Source organism: Zalophus californianus, chromosome 12, assembly GCF_009762305.2.
Source record: "Zalophus californianus isolate mZalCal1 chromosome 12, mZalCal1.pri.v2, whole genome shotgun sequence".
NCBI lineage: Eukaryota > Metazoa > Chordata > Mammalia > Carnivora > Otariidae > Zalophus > Zalophus californianus.
Genome location: NC_045606.1, coordinates 60586091 through 60611843, shown reverse-complemented (window position 1 = coordinate 60611843; position 25753 = coordinate 60586091). Strand labels below are relative to the sequence as shown.

At 38.3% G+C, this 25753-nt stretch overlaps 1 protein-coding gene across 1 annotated transcript in view; it reads right to left on the bottom strand.

Moving 5' to 3' along the window:
• Window positions 1–25753, bottom strand: part of ZNRF2 (zinc and ring finger 2) — a 95784-nt gene that overhangs the window by 35822 nt on the left and 34209 nt on the right. Inside the window, exon 2 of the mRNA XM_027573796.2 lies at window positions 1819–1914. Coding sequence (XP_027429597.1) covers window positions 1819–1914 — 96 coding nt within the window. The remainder of the gene's footprint in view (window positions 1–1818; window positions 1915–25753) is intronic.

The window sequence follows — 25753 nt, the reverse complement described above, 5'->3', positions numbered from 1 at the left end:
ATAACAAAAATTCAACTGAGTAAATTTTAAAGATCTAATTGGCTTTATTAATCAATTCATGCAGCATCCTGTCTAGCAAGTAGAGGGGAGCTCCAAAGGGCTACAAGGAAAGGTTTTTAAAGGTAGAGAGGAGGTGGAAAAAAGAAAATTATTAGCAAAGAATCCATTGTTTTAGGCAAGGTCACCCTTCTAAGGGGAACTGAAGAGATCTATCAGATTTCCTAGCGCTGACCAGGAAATTCTCATGTTGACTGGTTTAAGGTTACATTTTGGGGTGGGGGTGGGGGGCTGAAACTGCAGTTAGGTTAGGTATAAGTCTTGGTTTACTGACTTGGTGCCTTGACCTAAGTGACACCATTTTGGGCCTGTGGGTTCCTTTTTAAGAACACTATCCCCAAGCAGAAGGTTACATATTGGTTCCTGAAGGTATCTTCACGACACCAAATATGTGAGCTAGTAAAAAAACTTTGACTTGAGCCCAGTTAAATCAGGAAATTAAAAACTGCTAAATATCAACATTCATAAAGACTGCAGCATATATATATATATCACACAATAAGTAAATGTACAGAATACTAAGGTTATGTGCAAATATAGAGTCAAGGAATTAACATCTGTGCTTTCAAAGTTCAAGGCTAGACTTTAACATTCAAGGGTTTTTATTTTTAAGACACCTGCAATAAACATAATAATTATGGAGAGTAATAAGATAATGGAGTACAAATGAGAAACAAGCCCCATCACTTTTACCTCAAATTTTGAGACTGACTGAGAGTATTTTTTTATTTTTTAAGTAACTGAATTTCAATTATATTATGCAAAGTACTCAATTCAATTTCACAATGCAAAAAGGTTTGGATTTAATCAACAGGTACATTTACTATTCAAAGGAATTGCTACAATCTCCTTTTACTTATTCATTGGGAAATAAATGGGGAAAAAAGTTCTATTGTCACTACTATATGACAGTGTGGCTAAAGCACTACTCTATTACAGAGAGATTCCTAAATCAGTTTGCAAAAACGCTAGTCAGGGTAAAATGTTTATGTCGATAATATCGATAAATATTTATTGATAAATACCAATAAATATCGATAAACCGCACAATATCGATAATATCGACATAAGCTACTCCCCACCCCAGCATTTTTGTAATCCGGGGAGATATCTCAAATTCTTAACTGAGTGCTACTACATTGATTAATCTCTGGCTGATGCTCGGCTGTAGGATCCATCTGTTTTATTCACTGCTGTATCCCAAGTTCCTAACACTACACCTCATACTCCACAGGTTCTCAAAAGACATTTATTGAGGGGGTGCCTGGGTGGCTCCGTGGGTTAAGTGACCAAACTCTTGGTTTTGCGGGAGTCATGATCTCCCAGCATGGGCCTCCACGCTCAGCACAGAGTCTGCCTGTCCCTCTCCCCATCCTCTGCCCCTTCCCCAAATCATGCACTCTCAAATAAATAAAATCTTTAAAGAAAAAAAAGACATTTGTTGAATGAAGTCAACCTTGCAATTGGCTTCACTGTTTACTGGTGCTCTTCCTACTCCTATTCCTACTTCCTATTTCAAACCAAATATTAAATTTGAAAAATCCCTTAAATTTCTTGTAGACTTTTGAAATTTGTCTATTTATGAAATTTTGAAAAAAGCCAGGAATGAACTATATGATTTTTTTTCAAGTCTATTTCAAAATGTACCAAGGCTACACTGAAAAATCTGCCCTTTGCCTTTTAAATTTTACCTGAAACATAAAATTCATAAAATCTAAGGTAATTCTAATTTAAAATCGCATTTTAAAGCACTGGACTTACCATTATAGGTTATTCTTGGCTTTGTTAAACACATCACAAGATGCAAATCCATTTCATCTGAAGGTACAAATTTTGAGCATACGGGGCACTTAAATCCTAAAAAGTAAAAGAAACCCATTTTACTCAATTATTCTGATTATCCAATTCTATTTTTTAAAAAAGCAGCAAAGACAACAAGCATTTCAAATTTCAGTATTATTCTTACAGTAATACACTACTTAATTGCAAGTTAGGTTGGGGAAGGAGTTTTGTAACTATGATAACTGACTTCAATCAATTTATAAAGACCATCCCATTTCAAATGAAACAAGTACAAATGAGAAGAATTAGGCTCACTATGAAACTCCCTTATCTTTTTCTAACGTATGGGTCCAATCATTCTTGTTTCTAATTTTTTACATTAACCTGAACTTCTGAATTTGTGGAAATTACCCTTCCAGCTTAGTAGGGCACAATTTGAGTCACAAGGTTTTACAGCTAGACAGTACTTTAGAAACTATTCTACTCCATGGACCTTTTAAAAATTATTCTGAAATTGGCAAAATCAGGTCTAAAAGCTAAGACTCCTGTCTTCCAGTAGTGATCTTTCTCTTACACTATGCTACTAAAGTCACAATGCCAACAAAAATGGCATCATATAGGGCAGATTTCCCAGTCAACTCTGACACTTAAATATTAGTTTCCTACAATATTCCATCTGCACCATTTGCCTCATGCAGTCTATTAAAAATAAAGTGGTATACTGAACGAGAGAATCGGCTATACATTCAGCTCAACCCTACTCCCTCACTTACCAGGGGACCCGTCCTATCTATGGTTCCTTACAGTTGCCCTGCTGCCCTACTTCTCCCTCTCTGACATCCCGAAGCAGATGGAGTAGCACTGGACACCTGATTCAAGATAGCCAATTTATAGTTTGGCTAGGAACAACAAACCAGAAGCGGCACAAAAAGATGGTCTGGGCCAATCTGTTTTTCTTGGAAATATGACAAGAAACAGCAAGAGAGTACACTTGCTAGCTGTAAAGAGCTGAGGCAGAAAGGGCACATGTAGGTTAGAGAGAGACCAGCGGCTCTGTAAGCTGAACTTAGAAGAGAACAGAAACCAAGGGCCAGCAGAGGAAAACGGTTTGCATGGAGACTGAGGAGCAGATGTGCAGAGAGGAACAGAAGTGCCGTGAGAAACAAAAGCTAGTAAGAAGGTTAGTGAAAGAAACCAGTCCCTAACGCTGCCTCCGAGTCTGACAGCTCTATACTTCCAGCACATGTGTGTTCTTAGAGGCGCTCTCCTCCATTCATTGGGACTTAAAACTCACTGTGACCAAATGTGTCAGACTAGAATCACACTTCATGCAGAACTTTATACAAATCAGGAAAAGGTTCTGGCATGGGTACTTAATCCAGGTACGATTTTGAACACTGTTTTGACATTGTCGTAAATGCATTTTAAAAGAAAGGAAAAAAGGTATGTTTACTTCCCCTTCTTGAAAACCACCAAAATGAAAACGAAGAAAGAGGAAATTCATTTAAAATGAAACTATAAACTAGCTATAATCCCCAAATACCAATATAAGGAAATTTAAGTCAAATGGGGAGAAGACAGAGACTCTCAAGTGTCATTCATATTTCAAGGACCAACAATCTTTTGCTTGGAACTGTAAAAAAAAATTCTTCCCTTGAAGTTAAAAAGGGCATAAAAGAGGAAAAGAGGCAACCAATTTTCTAACTATTGATCAGAATCATCTGACAATAAATCTGATCATAAACTCTAAATTATCAAAGTACAATACTGTGAACTACTGACAGCTATCCAACTGCTCACAAAGTAGAGCCAAAGGAGAGAAAACTTTGTGCAAAGAACCACCTGGATTTCTAGTTAAATACAATAAACTAACATATTTCTTTCTCCTCCCATCTAAAACCCACTGAAATGAGAACAAAATAAAAATAAGATAAAGAAGAACTTGAAAGGAGATAGCAGATGAGAAAACAGACATCCCAAGTGCCTGTGGAAGTCAGTCAATTCTCACTACCTAATTCTCAAAGGACTCCAAAATCTATACCTCCAAATGACTTCCCAAGACAATGGTGAGGCATGACGTTAAAATCTAGTTTGATTCGGGCTGGGAAAAAAACAAACAAAAAAAACCCCCTAGATCCTCAATCCATGACATATAGCAACTACAAGAAACTACAGTTCCCCAACTATAGCAGGAGAATGAAGCCTAACTATAAAATAAAAGACCCAAAACAGAGTGACTTGAGGACCCCAGGCACAGCAATGGGAAGGGAAGAAAACACAGGAATAAAAGATCTATGTACAGGGGCGCCTGGCTGGCTCAGTCATTAAGCATCTGCCTTCGGCTCGGGTCATGGTCCCAGGGTCCTGGGATTGACTCCCACATCAGGGAGCCTGCTTCTCCCTCTCCCACTCCCTCTGCTTGTGTTCCCTCTCTTGCTGTCTCTGTCAAATAAATAAATCTTAAAAAAAAAAAAATCTATGTATAGAAAAGGGCCCATCTGCCAATTTCCTTTTTTCTCTTTACCAAGAAACTGGTAGATTCTTCTCTTAAATCAAAAGGTCCCACAGAATAAAACATCAAGACCCTTGTCTATGGATAAGCCCCAGCCTTAAACAAAAAGCTTCCAATCAGCTTCTCAGGGCCTCGCTCATAAACATAATGCAATGAAAGAAAAAAATTTGCATGGTTAAAACACAACACAGCAGAAGCAAATCCAAAAGACATAAATATTTACAACATGTATTACAAAAGGACAATATCCTTAATACATAAAGCCAATCTAAAAAGACTACACACTATATGATTCCAACTATATGACATTCTGGGGGAAAAAAAAACTATGAAGAAAAAGATCAGTGGTTGTCAGGGGTTGGAGGAAAGGGAAGGATAAATAAGTGAAGTATAGAGTATTTTTATAGCAGTGAAACTATTATGTATTGTAGATATATACCATTATACATTTTCCCAAACCAATAGAATGTACTACAGCAAGATGAACCCTAACATAAACTATGGGCCTTGGGTATTAATGATGGGTCAATCTAGGCTCATTAATTGTAGCAAATGTATCACTCTGGTGCAGGATGTTGATAGTTGGGGAGGTTGCATGTGTGTAGGGATAAGGGTTATATGCGAACTCCTGTACTTTCCTTTTAAATTTTGTTGTGAACTAAAAGCGCTCTAAAAATAAAGTTTATCAGTAAAAAGTTAAAAAAAAAAGAATTCTTAAAAAATTGTGGAAAATCAAATACCAGTTAGAAAAATGGGCAAAAGTTTTAAACCAGTATTTCACCAAAAGGATATTCAACTGACCTTTAAACAAATGAAAAACTGCACAGTGTCAGAACTGAAGAAGCACCTTCCTCTTAAGTTCTTTTTCTTTATTCCCATTTTAGTGGGTTTTAGGAGGGAAGAGAAAACACGTATTTAATTCACTTTATTTAACTAGAAAGCCAGGTCAGTTCTTTGTACATACCATTTTCTCTCCTTAGGTTTTAATTTTATCTCTACATTAAGATATCACTACTTACCCCAGATTGGCAAAAACTCAAAAGCTTGACAACATACTGTTGGTGAAGCTGTGAGGAAACAGGTACTTTCATACACTGCTAGTAAGAATGCAAAATTTTACAAGCTCCACGGAGGGCAATTCGGCAATATCTAACTCGATTACATATGTCTTTATCTTCTGATCCAGCAATCCCATTTCTAGCTTCTCACCCTGAAGGTGTGTCCCCAAAACACAAAAAGCCCATGCACAGAAAGATGATTCTGAGGAGACAGTGGAGCAGGAAGCACTGGTAGAATTGTCCTCCCCACTGAAATAATGGCACTGGTGGCATCTGAGGGAACTCTTGGAACTCTGGAGGTTAGTGAAGGCTTGCAACTTCCAGGCAGAAGACCTGGACAGTACACCGTGGTTAATTTCAGCTCTGAGCACAGTGACAGCCACCCTTCCCACCACACTCCACCCCCAGCCACATGACAGGCAGCAGTTACTTCTTCTTCGAGCAGCTTAAACATAGCTTGCAGGAACCAGGCTGGGCTAGAGGACTCTATCCTCCAAATGCTGGGACTTTGCACTCTGATTGCTGCTTCCGATCCAAGAGGTACAGACACAGAGAAGGGTAATCATTGCTGTCAGACCTTCTCCATTGTTAGCCCTCCCACTCTAGCTGAAGAAACCTCAAGGGGATTTAAAGGGCCTATGCCCTTCGCCCACCTTTATTTCTCACTTTTCCCCCTTTTGGGAGCCCAACATTAAAAGACTAGGAGATTAAAAAACAACTATACATACAGCGGAAATTAGAAAGACTGTGTATACCCAGGTAGGTCTCAGAGAAGACCATACGTTTTTACTTCAGGCTGATGATCCTCATCAGGACAACCTATAATACCCCCCAAAAAAACAATAATAAAAAATAGCAGACACTGGGGAAGGGGGAAAATCTGATTTCTAATATTACAGTATTAGATTCGAATAACCAGTTTTCAGCAAAAAACAAAACAAACCCTAAGCATACCAAAACATACAGGAAAAAAAAACAAAACTCTAAGCATACAGAGAAGTATGGCCTTTAAAGGAAAAATAAAAAAATAAAACAGAAACTGTTCCTGAAAAAGCTCTGATGGCAGATATGCTAGCCAAAGATTTAAATGCCTAGCTTAAAGATGCTCAAAAAAATAAAGGAAGATGTAGAGAAGGTCAAGAAAATATGATCAAATATGAACAAAATGGAAATATCAATAAATAGAAAACCTAAATAGAAACCTAAACAGAAACCATAATAAAACTAAACAGAAACCGTAAAAAAATTCTGAACCTGAAAAGTATAATAACTGAAATGAAAAATTCACTAGAGCATTCAAAGGCAGATGTGAGCAGGAAGAAATAATCCAGGAACTTGAAGATAGGACAATGGAAATTATCGTGTCTGAGGAAAAGAAAAAAAAAGACTGAAGAAAAGTGACCATAGCTTAAGGGACCCATGGGACACCAACATACAGAGCAACATATGCACTGTGGGAGTCCCAGAAGGAGAGACAAAGGGGGAGAGAATATCTGAAGAAATAATGGCTGAAAACTTCCCATATTTGATGAAAGACATGAATATAAACACCTAAGAAGCTCAACAACCTCCATGTAAGATGAATTCAAGGGTACCCACACCAGGATACATTATAATCAAACTTTCAAAAGAACAGCAAAACAAAGGTGATCATCAAGAGATCCTAACATTCTAAGCAGATTTCTCATGAGAAACTTTGGAGTCCAGAAGGCAGTGGGCTGATGTATTTAAAGTGCTCAAAGGAAAAAAAACCTGTTAATTAAGAATCCTATATCCAGCAAAACTCCTTCAAAAGTAAGGGAGAAATTGTAAAATTCTCAGATGAACAAAAGCTGAGGAAGTTCATCACTAGACCTGTCCTAGAGGAAATGGAGGAAATAAAAAAACACTAGACCGTAAGCTCAAAGCCGTAAGGAGAAATAAAGGTCTCAATAAAGGTCTTCAGGTCAAGGGGAATTGTTTTCGAGGAATTGTATTAAAGGAACTGCACCTGAGAAGCTTTATCCATTTATATCTGGACCTGATTCCAATAACAAGATCCTGGACTTCAAACTGATGCCTTAATGGGATGAGACTGTGTGACTGCTAGAAAGAAAGTGCATACATCTTACATATGGAAAGGATGTGAATTGTGATTGCTAGAAGACAGACTACATATACAGTCTCCAAATACAGTTGCTTTCAATTTCATGCACCCTGTTCCTCACATTAAGAGAAGATGGCTAATTCTCCTCTCCTTAAATCTGGGCCAGCCTAAATGCTTTGATTGATGAAGAGTGCAGAAGTGATGTTCTGGAATTTCTGAGACAAATCTTAAAAGCCTTGCAGCTCCCACTTGACCCCTTGGAATGCTCACTTTTGGGATACTCCCTTTCAGAACCCAGCTGACATGCTCTAGGAAGTTCTGGCCACATGGAGAGGTCACAGATAGGCATTTCAGCTGGAATGTCAGCTACAGCCTGCGGTGAGCCCTGAGCTGACAATATGCATCAATTGCCAGGTATACTGGGTGAGCTACCTTGGATGTTGAGTTACTTTGAACTTTCAGATGACTCTAGCCCTAACTTCCATCTGCAACTGCTTGAGAGACTCACCAAGTGAGAGCTCCAACAACTGATTCCATTCTACTCGTAGAACCTCAAGAGATAATAAATTTATGTTTTAATTAAAACACACACATACCCAGTAAGTTATGATGGCATTCTTTGGAATCGCACAATACTATAAACATGTAAGAGACATAGTGAAGAAACCATTAGGCATCTACACAATGGAATACATGCAGTTATAAAAAGGAAATGAGGAAGGTTCTCTTTGAACTGATGGGAGAGATATCAAGGCTATCTTAAGTAAAAAAAAAAGGCAATGTGAAAAAAGAATGCAATGTTATGCAAACTACTGTGCAACAAAGAAGAGTAACTAATACATGTACATGTATGTATCTGCAAAGAGAGAAACAAGGAAGGAAAACTTAAAACTAAGGTTTATATACATGTTGCCTGTAGGTAGTTAAAATGTGGTTAAAAAAAGGGAAAAGGATACTCGCATGTACCTTTTAATAAAGGTTTTGACTTTCGAACAATGTTACTGAATACATATCCAAAAATAAACAAGAATTAGGGGGAAATCCCTACTAAAATTAAATATAAATGGAAACAAATGTTAACTGTATATCAGATACAAAGAAAACACACACATGCCTGTGCATGTGCAGGTACACATGTATGTATGTACACACACACACATACACAGTTCAGTCCACTAAAAGGACCTAGAAGCAATGACACCTCTATAGCAAAAAGCAGACTCAGATTTTGGGTTTCTTAATATCATTCCTCCATGAAGAGAAACAAGAGCTCCTTGGAGAAAAATCTGAGTTATAGGTCTGGGGCAGGGAAAGTACAAGGTAAACCTAGACTATTTTGTCATGCCAGACTAAGGAAGTGCTCAAAAACTGACATGAACACATAAAAAGGCAAAGGAGCCAGCTTGAAAGGGCTTCTCCTGGTTAGATTTGGATCTGAGAATCAAAACGGGTAATGACATAATAGATCATATTATCTTACATTTAAAAAGAATGCAAAAGTATACATAATTACATTCTGAAAGTATCAACCCAAGATCACTTAATTAACACAGATAAAAAGGTACTCTTAAAATGGAGAAACTACCTGACCTCACGTTAAATGTTCAAACTTAGTATCACCGACAAAAGGACAAGCTGACATCTCTGCTTCCTGATGTGACTCACTGAGGACACAATACTTAGGTATACTTCTACCAAATATAACTAGAACCTCATTACGAGGAAATTTAGAAAAAGCCTCCAACATACAAGATGTACACCAAAACGAATTCATAGAAAAGCAGAAGTATGATAAAACTACCAACACAGGAAACAAAGAAAACCTTAGCACTGCCAGACCCTCAGAATCTTATAAGATTTCGATTTATTTTTGTTTCTATGTATTTATATGATTTTGTTTCTACTTGTTTTGGGGTCCATCTTATACGTTGGAGGTTTTTCTCAAATTTCCTCAACTGTCCCAATAATTCAAGATGATATTACATCCACAAAACGAGGGACTATAAGAACAGAGATGCAAACAAAAGCTCCTGAAATAAACTTTTGATGAAATTAAGAATTCTTAACTAAAAATTCAAATAGACAGCTGAATATTAACCTGAGGTAATAATGATGCCAAATGATAATAACAATGAACATTTACTATGTACCAGGAAATTATCTAAGCGCTTTGGGTGAATTAACTCATTTATCCCCACATCCTTGAGTGAGGTACTAATACAAACCCTATTTTATACATGAAAAACAGAAAGAGTAAGTAACTTCACACAGCTAGAAACTGGCAATGCCAGAAATCAAACCGGGCTTCTGGCTTCAGAGCCTAAGTCCTCAACCATCACTCTGCACATCTTTTTAAATCTCTCAGGAAGTAGAACCAAAAGTCAAACAGGAGATATAATAAATAATAATAGTCAGAAGATCAATCCAGGTGATCTAACATCCAACTAGAAACACACTTGAGAAAAAAGGAAGAAACTACCAAATACATAATTTCCCAAACTGAAGTTCATGACTATGCAGACTAAAAGAATGTACCCATATAACAAATGAAAATAAATAGCCATACCAAGGTAGGGTACCGTGAAATAACAGAGCGGTAGGGATAAAGTCTAAATGCTTTCAAAAAGAAAAATGATGAAAAATATCTAGAACAGTTTCCCAGACTTTTAAATTTTTTTGCCTTTCACCATATTAGTATTTTTGGAGAGTCTAGTTAACTGCCTTTCAGAATCAGAATGGCATTAGTCTTCTCAATGGCAACACCTAAAAGGAGATAAATGAAGCAATAACTTTAAAATTCTGATAATTATTTCACTTAGACTATATTCCCAAACTACTACATAGTCACACACATTTTCTCAAAGCATAGGCAAAGTATCAAAAACTGTCCTTCCTACCTACCAAAAACTGCACCTCCCAGAAATTTCTAGAACACACGGTCCACTGAAACAAAGGAGCAAATAGAAAAGAAAAAACAAAAACAAAAAGACACCACGATAAAGGAAATAAGCTCTTTCTTAGGAGAGAAGTGAAGGGAAATCCTTGGATAATGCATTAACAGATCTAGAAGATATCTGGTCCAGATTGGAAGAGGGGAGTAGAGGATCCCAGGAGGAGAGGAAGAGGGTGGAAAGTGGTAGGGAGTGAACAGATAAAGTTTCTTGATGTGTTTTATCAGGAGGAAAACAGTACTGTGTTCAGACAGTTTTGGAATTCTTTACAAGTTTGGGAAGAACTGATAGGAACTTAGAAAATCAAGTAAGCAAATAGATGGAGGCAATTTTTAACTCCGAGACAAATACACAACAGGAAATGTAATCCACAGTCATAAACAATGAGTATCAAGCAGATCATCATTTAAAAAGACATTCAAAAGGTAGGAGGATAAAAATGTAGACAGGTGATATATATAAATCCTCATCTTTCATAATAAGCAGTTAACAGTCAACATCTAAAAAAATTAAAAAGGATATAAGCATATTATTTATAAATATGGAAGTAAATGTAATAAGTGACAGCTACAAGTATTGAAAATGGTTGTCTCAAAATAAAAACTGAGAGTTGGGGAGAGTTGAGGCAAGAGAATGATGATTTTTATTATAAGTACTTTTTTTCAAAATATATACATATTACCTTGATTTAATTTTACTTAATTTTTTAATTTTACTTAAATTGTAATTAAAAAACTATTTTAAAGGAAGATGTGTCTTCAGAGCACAGGACACATGAGCCTAGTGAAAAAGTATTCCGTGAGAACATATCCCAACTGAAGCTGCTGCCTCCCCTAGATCACTTTCTCTGCCCTTTCCCCACAATGTTCTTCCCTTGACAACAGTCTCAACTAGAAGTGACTCCATTCTTTGATGAATAACAATAAAAAAGGATTCAGTATGGGACCTATGCACTGTGTGAATCCACCATATAAGGAAGACAAAAGCACTAAAAAGGCAGATGACTGAGACAATTTATTAGAGAACTCTGGAAACAGCTGTTATAGTTCAGCAAATAAATATGACAATAAACCTGTAACGGAAATAAAAACCACAGAAGAACTGAAGAGAAATAGAAATAGCTAGTGACAACATCACTGACATAGAAAGCAAAGAGTAATGGAAAACAAAACAGAAATCACAGTGATCAGAAAAAAGACAAATTCATGGAAAACAAAGGCTAACTGCTTTTCCCATACAAGAGAATAGAATCAAAAAAACAGATCAAAATTATCAAAGATAGTAAAAAAAAAAAAAAAAAAGAATCCTAGTGACTAAACAGAAAATATAAAAATAAAAATATAAGATGTCTACAATAATTGAGGAACAAGGGTGGCAGAAATCTTACTGGTCTCAGAATTACACACAGAATACCCAGATATTACTTTGGACACTTTTTTGTGCATGCCTGGGGGGCAGGGTGTCTTCAGAACACTTAGAAGGGGAAAAGAGTGGGACTCAAGAAATGTATATCCTCAAATATTCAGACTCAAGACCCAACCAAGAGATTAATAAAAAATTCAGGAATGGACAAGCTGTGGTGTTTTACACACACACACACACACACAGGTAGTATGTACACTACATACAATATTATTTAATTGAAGAAATAAGTGAAAACAACTGTAGAAATTATTGCTATGGTATGGTATATAAATATTAGAAATGTCAACAATGTGAAAATTATATAACCACCCAAACCTGGGATGAGAATGTCATGATCATGTTTGTGTATAAAAAGGACAAAGGGACGGGCGCCTGGGTGGCTCAGCTGGTTAAGCGTCTGCCTTTGACTCAGGTCATGATCCCAGGGTCCTAGGATCAAGCCCCGCATCCAGCTCCCTGCTCAGCAGGGAGTCTGCTTCTCCCTCTGCTCCTCCCCCCCCACTTATGCTCACATGTGTGCACGCTCTAATAAATAAAATCTTAAAAAAAATAAAAAAGGACAAGGGAGACTGATGGAAGAGAATGGACAGTAGAAATGAGCCAGATAACCCTGGTCTTTTAAAGCGAAGTATAGAGGTACTGAAACACGATTGTTGTTATTCCCTGCCTTTTACCCTACACAACTTTTAGATTGGTATCAAAGCCCTATTCAGGTATCATCCTTCTCCAGGAATCTTTTCTCTAAATGCTCCATCTCAAAGCTGATTTAATCATTCCTCTCTCTGTATTTCTTCTACGCTTTGATGATACTTCCAATACTACAATGTAGCACATGGCACTGTAATTACTTATTTGTGTTTATCTTCCTTATTAGCTTAAACAGTCCAGTGAAAATGCAAACCCAGTTCTACCACATACAAACTATGTGACCCCGGGGATGGCACTTAAGGCCCTCCCCCAGATGCTATCAACCTACTATTAACCCCACTGATTACCAATGTTCTCTACTCAAAGCTGGTACTCCCAAGTTTTTCCAAAATTAAAACTATTCCTCTACATTTTCCCTAAACAAAGCTCTATTCCATCTGATCTCAATTAGGTAATTTAATTGACTAATATAATTTAGAAGGAAATGACCAATAAGCTTAAAACTTAGGTATACATGTACCAAATAGGACAATGGAATGAAACAGTAACAGAGGAATGTGTTTAGGAGATATTTACAGCAGGTGACCTCCATCTTCTACACCAAACTCCCCAGGTAATACAAAATAGTGGTTGCCACTTCCTATCTTCAATAATGGAATTAAAGAATATTAAAGCAAAAGGAGTCCACAGACTCTCTTGGTTGAAACTGCTCACTTACACAGAACAGCAACCTAAGTGCAAAAAAATCAAAAGTGACAGAACTCCCCTCTTCCAATTCCTAAGCTATCAAGGTTTTTTCCCACAGCTCCTGTCTCTTGATCATCTTTTATATTACTGTGTGCGCGTGTGTACGCACACACACACACACACACGCACACACACTGTTTTCTCCTACACTGGCCTTTTCACATAATAGCTATTACGCTAATACAAATTTGGTGTCGCCAATGCAATCTTTCCTCCAACAGAAGATACCCACTCGCACCTTTATGCCCTTGCTCTTAAGCCAATATGCCTTGCTTTTTCTCGTATTTTATTAACAATCTGCTCCTAACTTTTTAAGCCCAGATCAAGTCTCAGCACTGCCATGAAAACTTTTAAGACAACTCAAAACCACAATGTCCCTCTCTGTTCTACTACATTCCGTTCATTGGTAACGGTCATTTGATATATATCATCTACATTTCTTCCATGTAGATTTTATCTCCCAAATTGCAGTAACATCTGTGGGGCAGAAATTGTATATTCTTCTAAGTATTTTATTCAACCAACCTCCCCCAGCATCCAGCTAGACCGAGAGCTGACTCAATAAATACCTAAATGCACGCATGGATGGACTGTATAGTTGGTCTTAGTTCTACAGAGGCAAGAGTTGTGCAATTAAAAGCAGATTAGGGAATTCTAACTGCAGTTTATAATAGAGTCCTAACCATCACTTGCAGGAATGAACAGCATTAAAAAAAAAAAAAAATTTTCAGTTTAAAGGTAAAATTGTTCTCAACATGTCAATAAAAATAGGTAAAAACATGCCAATAAAAAGAAAGGTAAATAAATCAACATCCATAAGCAACATCCATAAGCAAAGTTTTATAGTATATATACTATACGCCATACAACAAAAGGTCTGGAGTGTAAACTGAGGAGAAAGATATTTCATTTGCCAGCAGGACCTGCTCAGAGTTTGGCAACTATAGGATTATCTGTTATGAAAAATTTCCTCAGAAAATTTAAGCCAAGTAACTTAAATCACCACCAGCAAGGTAAGTTGCAGGCTGCTTATTTTCTATCATGTTTGTCTAATAAGTAAAATTTCTGCTTTATGAAAAAAGGTGCTCAAGAAGCCACAAGGAAACACTTAAGTAAAGCCTACATTGTTCAATAATCACAACTACTTAATAAAGAACAAAAACATCTCCAACAAAATAAAAACAGCAGGACAGCAAATGTTCCCACAACACAATATAGAGTAAGTTTCAACCCTGCTTAACAAACAGATTTACTAGATTAAATATTTAAATATTGAATTCTATAAATATCAGCACACTGAAATGATTCATAAAATGTACTACAAGAGTTCTTTAAATATGCCCTAAAGGTTTCTTTGTAGTTTAAAACCGGGAGGTGGGGGGGTGGGAGGGGTGTAACTTCTTTTCCCTCTTTTGATAAGATACTTACAGGACATTTTTATATGCTTTATACTAGGTGCACCAAACAACGACCTCAGTGTTGTTTTTTAAAAAGAGGTACTTCTCCATGTTTACTGGAATTATTCCCACACCATTTAGGACCCTAAGGGAACATCTACTCTCATCTTTTACTGATAAGAAAACCCAGCGAAGTGAAATTGTGTGCCGAACGCCCTTAAACAAATTAGCAGTATGCCCAGAACTAGGTCTCTCATTACACTCTGCAGACCACTCATCTACCAGACCTCTCTCATAAGCATTTATAACCAATTAAACTAACAATTTACAATTCTTTATACATAAAAATGTTATAACCATGAAACCATCAGAGGGGATCTATTTTGACCTTGTTTGTTTTCAAAGAGCAGTAATATTCCTTGTGAACAGTGGCAAAATTCTACAAAATAAATGGCTAGGATTAAGAACATACACTAGGAACCACAAGCAAATCAAAATCCATACTGGGACCAATCCTGGATATCTTAAACAAATGTACTTCACATATTTGGGAAACTATTCAGAAACCGAGAGAGATAAAGATTCAATAACTTTCCTACACCCTGAGTGGAAAAATTTTGCAGCCATTGTTAAAGTCTTAAAATGCAAGCACAACAGGCATAAATGTTCATGTCTTTGACACATTCATAATCTTAAAGAAAAATACTGCAAAGATGCCCACTTTTGGCTTTTGTTTCCTACTTATTATTTTACTCTTTTACATTATTTTATTATTCCTTTTATTGTTCTATAGCCTATCAAACAACTTTCTAACAACTTTTTATTCGTCTCTCCAACTCCACTCCCAAAAATACCCCAATAGCTTGATTTTTCATTCTATATTTTGGCTTTTTTATTGTTCAGATTATTTTAAATACACACATCCCACATTATCTGATCAATTAACTATAAAAGATCTTAATGGTGGGCTACAACTGACAAAGAACACTTCTCTGTCCCTATAATTTGTGTAAACCCTTTATTATATATGGAAAATAATTCTGATACCGTAACTCACAGCTTTATTAGAAAATAAAGATCTTCAGCACCATGGGTTATTTCCCTGTGAAAACAAATATTCTGTTTAAATCTGTTTAAATGAATTAAGAAGTTAACCCATCTTGGGGCACCTGGGTGGCTCAGTCATTAAGCATCTGCCTTCAGCTCAGGTCATGATCCCAGGGTCCTGGGATCGAGCCCCGCATCAGCCTCCCTGCTCGGCGGGAAGCCTGCTTCTCCCTCTCCCACTCCCCCTGCTGTGTTCCCTCTCTCACTATGTCTCTGTCTGTCAAATAAATAAAATCTTAAAAAAAAAAGTTAACCCATCTTACTTAAGAATGCTAAATAGGATATGATGTGATTGCTCATATTAGACAGCTAGAAAGGGGGAACAGAAGAAGCAAACAGCTATTCAGAATGGTGAAAAAGTTTTAAACTATGGTAGTATAGGGCAGGTCAGCTCCCAAGCAAAACTAAATCAATTCCATGTGGCAATATAAACAAGCTATCTTTACAATTTATGAGTATGCCAATAATAGTATAAGGACCCTAGGGATCAGTGGTTTAACTAGTACAATGAGTCTTGTAAAATTCAACATACTGAATATCTTTTGTCATCAATGAACCTCAAAATGGCCACACATCCCCACTGGGGTTGTAAGGTAGTGAAGCAGAGTACAGAATGACCAAAACACAGACGAAGGGAGGTAAGCAGTTTTCAGCACTATCAGGAAAGGAGGAGGCCGCCTCAGTGCCAAGGGTAATGTCTCCACATTCTTGGGAGCAATTTTAGAGACTTGCCTATATATGTGTTTCAGTCTAAATACCAGACACTAGGTAGCTTATAAACAACAGAAATATATTTCTCACAGTTCTGGACCTGAGGGTGCCACAACCACTGGGTGAGGTCTTCCTGGTCACAGCATTCTCACTGTAACTTCACAGGGTAAAATGGGCTGGGAGCTCTCTGGAGCCTCTTGTATAATGGCACCAATCCCATCCTTGAGGGTCCTACCCTCATGACCTAACCGCCTCCCAAAAGCCCCATCTCCTAATACCATCGCCTTGGGCATCAGGTTTTCAACACAAATTGGGGAGGAACACGAACATTCAGACCACAACAGTATGCAAGGCACTTCTGGAACAGAGCCTGAACTTCAACAGTAGTCAGAGTCTATTTGTTTATTTTCATATATAGGACAATAGCCTCTGCTCTGGAATTTTCTCTCTGTTGGAGATGGGGATGGGAGGCAGAGGATGGAGTAATAGTAATTGCTCTAGGAATTCACACACTAGATGGAGAAATGCACCTCTGAGCCACAGCTTTTTATCCAAGACATAGTTCAACTGTATAATGCCCACTAACCTATGGGGTCATATGTAACATATGAGCTATATGTTTTGCAATGACCCTAGATAAACACACAAGTCAAATGAAGAGAAAAAAAATTTAAGCTACAGATTTCAGAATAATTATTACAATGAACTCTAACCAGTACAGTTAACAACTGTTTATACTTGTTGGCTTACAACAAAACATTATGATAAATCTACATAGGCCACAGCTAAAATTCTCAATAAGCTTAATGTCCTAAAATAGCTGGCTTCTAAATATACATGTTTCCAAGTCCCCTGACTTGGAGAATATGACCAAAGTTTGATAATGAGCTCTAGAAACAGTATCAACGTGGGTACATGCCCCATGACTTATAACTGTTTATCAGTTTCCTTTCAGGTTCTGTAAGATCTACATATTGTTCCTATCAAATTTATCATTGTCTTACCATGTTTTAGCTATTCCAGAAATTGTTTATCAAAGGTTCAGCTGAATTTTACTGAGGTCCTTAAGTCTCTTTAAAATGTAAATGAAAACAAAATTACTGCTCTTATTGTGCAGTGACCAGACTTCATTAGACTTAAAATGTATTCAAGAACCAGAGACTAGTTATAGTCTTAATGAAACCACTGTCACATGACTTTAGAACTTTCAAATAAAAGTATGAAATATTCAAAATATTGCACTGAACTTGAAAACCTAGGGAATGATTTTAAAACAGATCTCCAAAAGAAAAAAAATTAAACATATCTTCATGTTTCACATCAAGATATCCATTTACTTCACAGAACCATGCCAAAGTAGAGCAGATACTCGATACTTAATGAATAACTATATCCTCCTAATATATCCTTCCTCTTGCCCAAATTTGGGGATAAAGTGTAGTTTTTTCCCTTTCCACAATTCTCTTACTGCTCAAACTAACAATGGCAGCTCTGAGCAGGTAGCTAAATGTTATTTTTGAAGCAAGGCTCACTATGTTTCTCCACCTCTTCCCCCTCCCCTTCACATATGTACCTGTAACACATGCGTGCAGGCGCGCACACACACCCACCCACCACGGAGGTTTTATTATGCTGTCAGCTATCAGAATTAAACTTAAAGATCAAGGAGCAAGATGGCGAAGGAGAAGGAGACCTGGATTTCGTCTGGTCTCAGGAATTCAGCTGAATAGGGATCAAACCATTCTCAACACCTACGAACTCAACAGGAGATCGAAGAAGAGAGTAGCAACAACTCTCTGAACAGAGAAGCGACCACTTACTGGAAGTTTGGACGTGCGAGAAGTGAATCCGAGGCGATATTCGGGAGGATAGATGGCGGGGGATGGGACCTCCGTTGGCCACTTCTGGCAGGTGATAGAGCCGCGGAGCACAAAATCAGAACTTTTAGAAGCTGGCTCCACTGAGGGACGTTGCTCCAGTGGCTAAGCTGGGGGTGGAACCCTCCCGGGACAGTGTGGTCTCAGGGCCCTTGGGGTCAGAGAAAGACCAAGGGTACCTGAGTACGGCAGAGCTCCCAGGTATCAGAGCACGGAAGCCGGCTGCAGAGACGGAGCCGAGGCGCGGGCTCTCAGCTCGGGGTGGCCATAAACTGTGATCCGCGGCACAGTCGGGCCACTGCTCCTCTAGCAGGGACCCAACAAGTGGCAAAGCCAGGGAGACTCCTCTCCCTCCCCCAGGAGGAGCGGCGCGGACGCGCACCGCAGGGTTTGGAGACTCCACACGGGGTCGGGTGCCAGAGATAGAAACGCTCGGTCACAGGCCGGGTAAGCACGCAGTGTGGCCGGAGACCAGGGAGACGGGAGTGACTGCTTTTCTCTGGGGGGCGCACTGAGGAGCGGGGCCCCGAGTTCTCAGCTCCTCCGAGTGGAGACTAGGAGGCCACCATTTTCACCCTGGTCCTCCAAAGCTGTACCAGAGCTTGCAGGGAACAAAAGCTCCTGAGAGCAAACCCGAGCAGCTTGCTTAGCCCAGACCAATAAGGGTGGGGCAATTCTGCCTCCGGCAAAGACATTTGGGAACCACGGCAACAGGCCCCTCCCCCAGAAGATCAGCAAGAACAGCCAGCAAGCCAAGACCAAGTTTACCGATCAAGAAGAACGGGAGAACTCCAGCGCTAGGGGAATACTGCACATAGAATTCATGGCTTTTTTTTTACCATGATTCATTAGTTTTTCAAAGTTAATTTTTTGAACTTTCTAATTTTTTTTTCCCTTTTTCAACCAACATCTTATCAATCCTTTTTAAAAAAACATTTTTTATTTTTCATTTTTAGAGTCATATTTTATCCCTTCATTGTAGCTACCCTTATTTTTGGCATATAAGTTGTTCTCTCTTTAGAATTCTGAGATACAGTTTCTTCTAACAGATCAAAATATACCCTAAATCACTAGTGTATTTAGGGTATATCCTGCCTGATCACATTCTTTTTTTTTCATTTTTTTAATCTTTCTTTTTTCAAACAACTTATCAATTCCTTTTATAAAATCTTTTATAATTTTCATCTTTACAGTCATCTTCCATCCCTTCATTGTATCAACCCTTATTTTGTACATATATCAGTCTTTCTTCCTTTAAAAATTTAGGAGGCACTTTTTTCTAACAGACCAAAATACGCCCAAAATCTAGTGTGTGGCACTGATCTATGCACTAGCCTGATCATATTTGATCATATTCTGGTTTTTTTTTGTATTGTTCTGTTTTTGTGTTTATATTTTTCTTTTTGTTCTTTAGTTTTTTTTCTTTTCTCTTTCTTTTTTCTTTCTTTCCCTTTCTTTTCCCCTGGTTTCAAGTCTTTTCTGATTTGTATAGAGTATATTTGCTGGGGACGTTGTTAACCTGTTAGCATTTTGATCTCTCATTCATCTGTTCTCCTCTGGACAAAATGACAAGACGAAAAAAATCACCTCAGCAAAAAGAACAAGAGATAGTACCGTCAGCCAGGGACCTACTCAATACGGACATTAGTATGGTGTCGGACCTAGAGTTCAAAATCATGACTTTAAAGATACTAGCTGGGCTTGAAAAAAGCGTGGAAGTTATTAGAGAAACCCTTTCTGGAGAAATAAAAGAACTAAAATCTAACCAAGTTGAAATCAAAAAGGCTATTAATGAGGTGCAATCAAAAATGGGGACACTAACTGCCAAGATAAATGAGGCAGAAGAGAGAATCAGTGATATAGAAGACCAAATGATGGAAAATAAAGAGGCTGAGAAAAAGAGAGAGAAACAACTACAGGATCACGAGGGCAGAATTCGAGAGAGAAGCGATACGGTAAGACGAAACAACATTAGAATAATTGGGATCCCAGAAGAAGAAGAAGAAAGAGAGAGAGGGGCAGAAGGTATATTGGAGCAAATAATAGCAGAGAACTTCCCTAATGTGAGGAAGGAAACAGGAATCAAAATCCAGGAGGCACAGAGAACCCCTCTCAAAATCAATAAAAATAGGTCAACACCCCGACATCTAATAGTAAAACTTACGAGTCTCAGAGACAAAGAGAAAATCCTGAAAGCAGCTCGGGAGAAGAGATATGTAACCTACAATGGTAGAAACATTAGATTGGCAACAGACCTATCCACAGAGACCTGGCAGGCCAGAAAGGACTGACATGATATCTTCAGAGCACTAAACGAGAAAAATATGCAGCCAAGAATACTATATGCAGCTAGGCTCTCACTGAAAACTGAAGGAGAGATAAAAAGCTTCCAGGACAAACAAAAACTAAAGGAATTTGCAAACACGAAACCAGCCCTCCAAGAAATATTGAAAGGGGTCCTCTAAGCAAAGAGAGAGCCTAAAAGCAGCATAGATCAGAAAGGAACACAGACAATATACAGTAACAGTCACCTTACAGGCAATACAATGGCACTAAATTCATACCTTTCAATAGTTACCCTGAATGTAAATGGGCTAAATGCCCCAATGAAAAGACACAGGCTATCAGATTGGATTAAAAAACAAGACCCATCAATATGCTGTCTGCAAGAGACTCATTTTAGACCCAAAGACACCCCCAGATTGAAAGTGAGGGGGTGGAAAACCATTTACCATGCTAATGGACACCAAAAGAAAGCTGGGGTGGCAATCCTTATATCAGACAAATTAGATTTTAAAACAAAGACTGTAATAAGAGATGAGGAAGGACACTATATCCTACTTAAAGGGTCTATCCAACAAGAAGATCTAACAATTGTAAATATCTATGCCCCTAACATGGGAGCAGCCAATTATATAAGGCAATTAATAACAAAAGTGAAGAAACACTTTGACAACAATACAATAATAGTGGGGGACTTTAACACCCCCCCTCACTGAAATGGAGAGATCATCTAAGCAAAAGATCAACAAGGAAATAAAGACTTTAAATGACACACTGGACCAAATGGACTTCACAGACATATTCAGAACATTCCATCCCAAAGCAATGGAATACACTTCTCTAGTGCCCATGGAACATTCCCCAGAATTGATCACATCCTAGGTCACAAATCAGGTCTCAACCGGTACCAAAAGATTGGGATTATTCCCTGCATATTTTCAGACCACAATGCTTTGAAACTAGAACTCAATCACAAGAGGAAAGTCGGAAAGAACTCAAATACATGGAGGCTAAAGAGCATCCTACTAAAGAATGAATGGGTCCAACCAGGAGATTAAAGAAGAATTAAAAAAATTCATGGAAACCAATGAAAATGGAAACACAACTGTTCAAAATCTTTGGGATACAGCAAAGGCAGTCCTGAGAGGAAAGTACATAGCAATACAAGCCTTTCTCAAGAAACAAGAAAGGTCTCAAATACACAACCTAACCCTACACCTAAAGGAGCTGGAGAAAGAACAGCAAATAAAGCCTAAACCCAGCAGGAGAAGAGAAATAATAATTAAGATCAGAGCAGAAATCAATGAACTAGAAACCAAAAGAACAGTAGAACAGATCAACGAAACTAGGAGCTGGTTCTTTGAAAGAATTAACAAGATTGATAAACCCCTGGCCAGACTTATCAAAAACAAAAGAGAAATGACCCCAATCAACAAAATCATGAATGAAAGAGGAGAGATCACAACCAACACCAAAGAAATACAAACAATGATAAGAACATATTATGAGCAACTCTATGCCAGCAAATTAGATAACCTGGAAGAAACGGGTGCATTCCTAGAGATGTATCAACTACCAAAATTGAACCAGGAAGAAATAGAAAACCTGAACAGACCTATAACCACTAAGGAAATTGAAGCAGTCATCAAAAATCTCCCAACAAACAAAAGCCCAGGGCCAGATGGCTTCCCAGGGGAATTCTATCAAACATTTAAAGAAGAATTAATACCTATTCTCCTGAAAATGTTCCAAAAAATAGAAATGGAAGGAAAACTTCCAAACTCATTTTATGAGGCCAGCATTACCTTGATCCCAAAACCAGAGAAAGACCCCATCAAAAAGGAGAATTACAGACCAATATCCTTGATGAACATGGATGGAAAAATTCTCACCAAAATACTAGCCAATAGGATCCAACAGTACATTAAAAGGATTATTCACCATGACCAGGTGAGATTTATCCCTGGGCTGCAAGGCTCGTTCAACACTCGCAAATCAATCAACGTGATACAATACATTAACAAAAGAAAGAACAAGAATCATATGATCCTCTCAATAGATGCAGAAAAAGCATTTGACAAAGTACAGCACCCTTTCTTGATCAAAACTCTTCAGAGGATAGGGATAGAGGGTACATACCTCAATATCATAAAAGCCATCTAGGAAAACCCTACAGCGACTATCATTCTCAATGGGGACAGCTTTTCCCCTAAGGTCAGGAACGCGGCAGGGATGTCCACTATCACCACTGCTATTCAACATAGTATTAGAAGTCCTAGCCACAGCAATCAGACAACAAAAAGAAATCAAAGGCATCCAAATCGGGAAAGAGGAAGTCAAACTCTCATTCTTTGCAGATGATATGATAGTGTATGTGGAAAACCCAAAAGACTCCACCCCAAAACTGCTAGAACTCATACAGGAATTCAGTAAAGTAGCAGGATATAAAATCAGTGCACAGAAATCGGTTGCATTCCTATACAGCAACAACAAGACAGAAGAGAGACAAATCAAGGCGTCGATCCCATTTACAATTGCACCCAAAACCATAAGATACCTAGGAATAAATTTAACCAAAGAGACAAAGGATCTGTACTCAGAAAACTATAAAATACTTATGAAAGAAATTGAAGAAGACACAAAGAAATGGAAAGATGTTCCATGCTCATGGACTGGAAGAACCAACATTGTGAAGATGTCAATGCTACCTAGAGCAATCTACACATTCAATGCAATCCCCATCAAAATACCATCCACCTTTTTCAAAGAAATGGAACAAATAATCCTAAAATTTGTATGGAACCAGAAGAGACCCTGAATAGCCAGGGGAATATTGAAAAAAAGCAAAGCTGGCGGCATCACAATTCCGGACTTCCAGCTCTATTACAAAGCTGTCATCATCAAGACAGTATGGTACTGGCACAAAAACAGACACATAGATCAATGGAACAGAATCGAGAGCCCAGAAATGGACCCTCAACTCTATGGTCAACTCATCTTTGACAAAGCAGGAAAGAAAGTCCAGTGGCAAAAAGACAGTCTCTTCAACAAATGGTGTTGGGAAAATTGGACAGCCACATGCAGAAGAATGAAACTGGACCATTTCCTTACACCACACACAAAAACAGACTCCAAATGGTTGAAAGACCTAAACGTGAGACAGGAGTCCCTTAAAATCCTAAAGGAGAACACAGGTAGCAACCTCTTCGACCTCAGCCGCAACAACTTCTTCCTAGAAACATCGCCAAAGGCAAGAGAAGCCAGGGCAAAAATGAACTATTGGGATTTCATCAAGATCAAAAGCTTCTGCACAGCAAAAGAAAAAGTCCACAAAACCAAAAGACAACCGACAGAATGGGAGAAAATATTTGCAAATGACATATCAGATAAAGGGCTAGTATCCAAAATCTATAAAGAACTTATCAAACTCAACACCCAAAGAACAAATAATCCAATCAGGAAATGGGCAGAAGACATGAACAGACATTTTTCCAAAGAAGACATCCAAATGGCCAACAGACACATGAAAAAGTACTCAACATCGCTCGGCATCAGGGAAATCCAAATCAAAACCTCAATTAGATACCACCTCACACCAGTCAGAATGGCTAAAATTAACAAGTCGGGAAACGACAGATGTTGGCGGGGATGTGGAGAAAGGGGAACCCTCCTACACTGTTGGTGGGAATGCAAGCTGGTGCAACCCCTCTGGAAAACAGTATGGAGGTTTCTCAAACAGTTGAAAATAGAGCTACCATACGATCCAGCAATTGCACTACTGGGTATTTACCACAAAGATACAAATGTAGGGATCCGAAGGGGTACATGCACCCCAGGGTTATAGCAGCAATGTCCACAATAGCCAAATTGGGGAAAGAGCCAAGATGTCCATCAACAGATGAATGGATAAAGATGTGGTATATATACACAATGGATTATGCAGCCATCAAAAGGAATGAGATCTTGCCATTTGCAACGACGTGGATGGAACTGGAGAATGTTATGCTGAGTGAAATAAGTCAATCAGAGAAAGACATGTATCATATGACCTCACTGATATGAGGAATTCTTAATCTCAGGAAACAAACTGAGGGTTGCTGGAGTGGTGGGGGGTGGGAGGGAGGGGGTGGCTGGGTGACAGACATTGGGGAGGGTATGTGCTATGGGGAGCGCTGTGAATTGTGCAAGACTGTTGAATCACAGATCTGTACTTCTGAAACAAATAATGCAACATATGTTAAGAAAAAAGAAAAAGAAGAAGATAGCAGGAGGGGAAGAATGAAGGGGAGTAAGTCGGAGGGGAGACGAACCATGAGAGAGGATGGACTCTGAAAAACAAACTGAGGGTTCTAGAGGGGAGGGGGGTGGGGGGATGGGTTAGTCTGGTGATGGGTATTAAAGAGGGCACGTTCTGCGTGGAGTACTGGGTGTTATGCACAAACAATGAATCATGGAACACTACATCAAGAATTAATGATGTAGTGTATGGTGATTAACATAACAATAAAAAATTTTAAAAATAAAATAAAAAAGAATTAAAGACAACAAATATATAAAACTTAATTCTCTAAAAAGTAGAAAATGAGGTGGGGACCACAAAGTTGAGAAAACAAATTCCAAGATTTGTCATGTTTTTAAGATTTATTTATTTTTAGAGAGAGCTCTCGAGTGAGCAAGACAGCAGGCAGGAGGGGCAGGAGAGAGAGAATCCCAGGCCGACTCTCCACTGAGCACAAAGCGGGGTGGGGGATGGGGGGGCTTGATCCCAAGACCATGAGTTCATGACCTGAGCTGATATCGAGTCAGACATTCAACCAACTGAGCCACCCAGGTGCCCCCCAAGATTTGTTAGTTTTTAATATAAATCTAGACTATTTATTTGGTGGACAATAGTGGTGCCTTTCTGCTGCTGTTTCAGGTAAAACATATTTAAAGGGTTTAATGTTTCATTCATAGCCTCAGGAAAATCAGAGAGAAGCCAACATAATGAGGCACATACTCTCCTGATAAATAATCACAGTATAAATTCTCCCTCACTGACCCAAAAAAAAAAAAAAAGTTTTTAAAGAGCAGAAAATAGTATGTACGTTGTATTCTTAAAGGATTTAAATT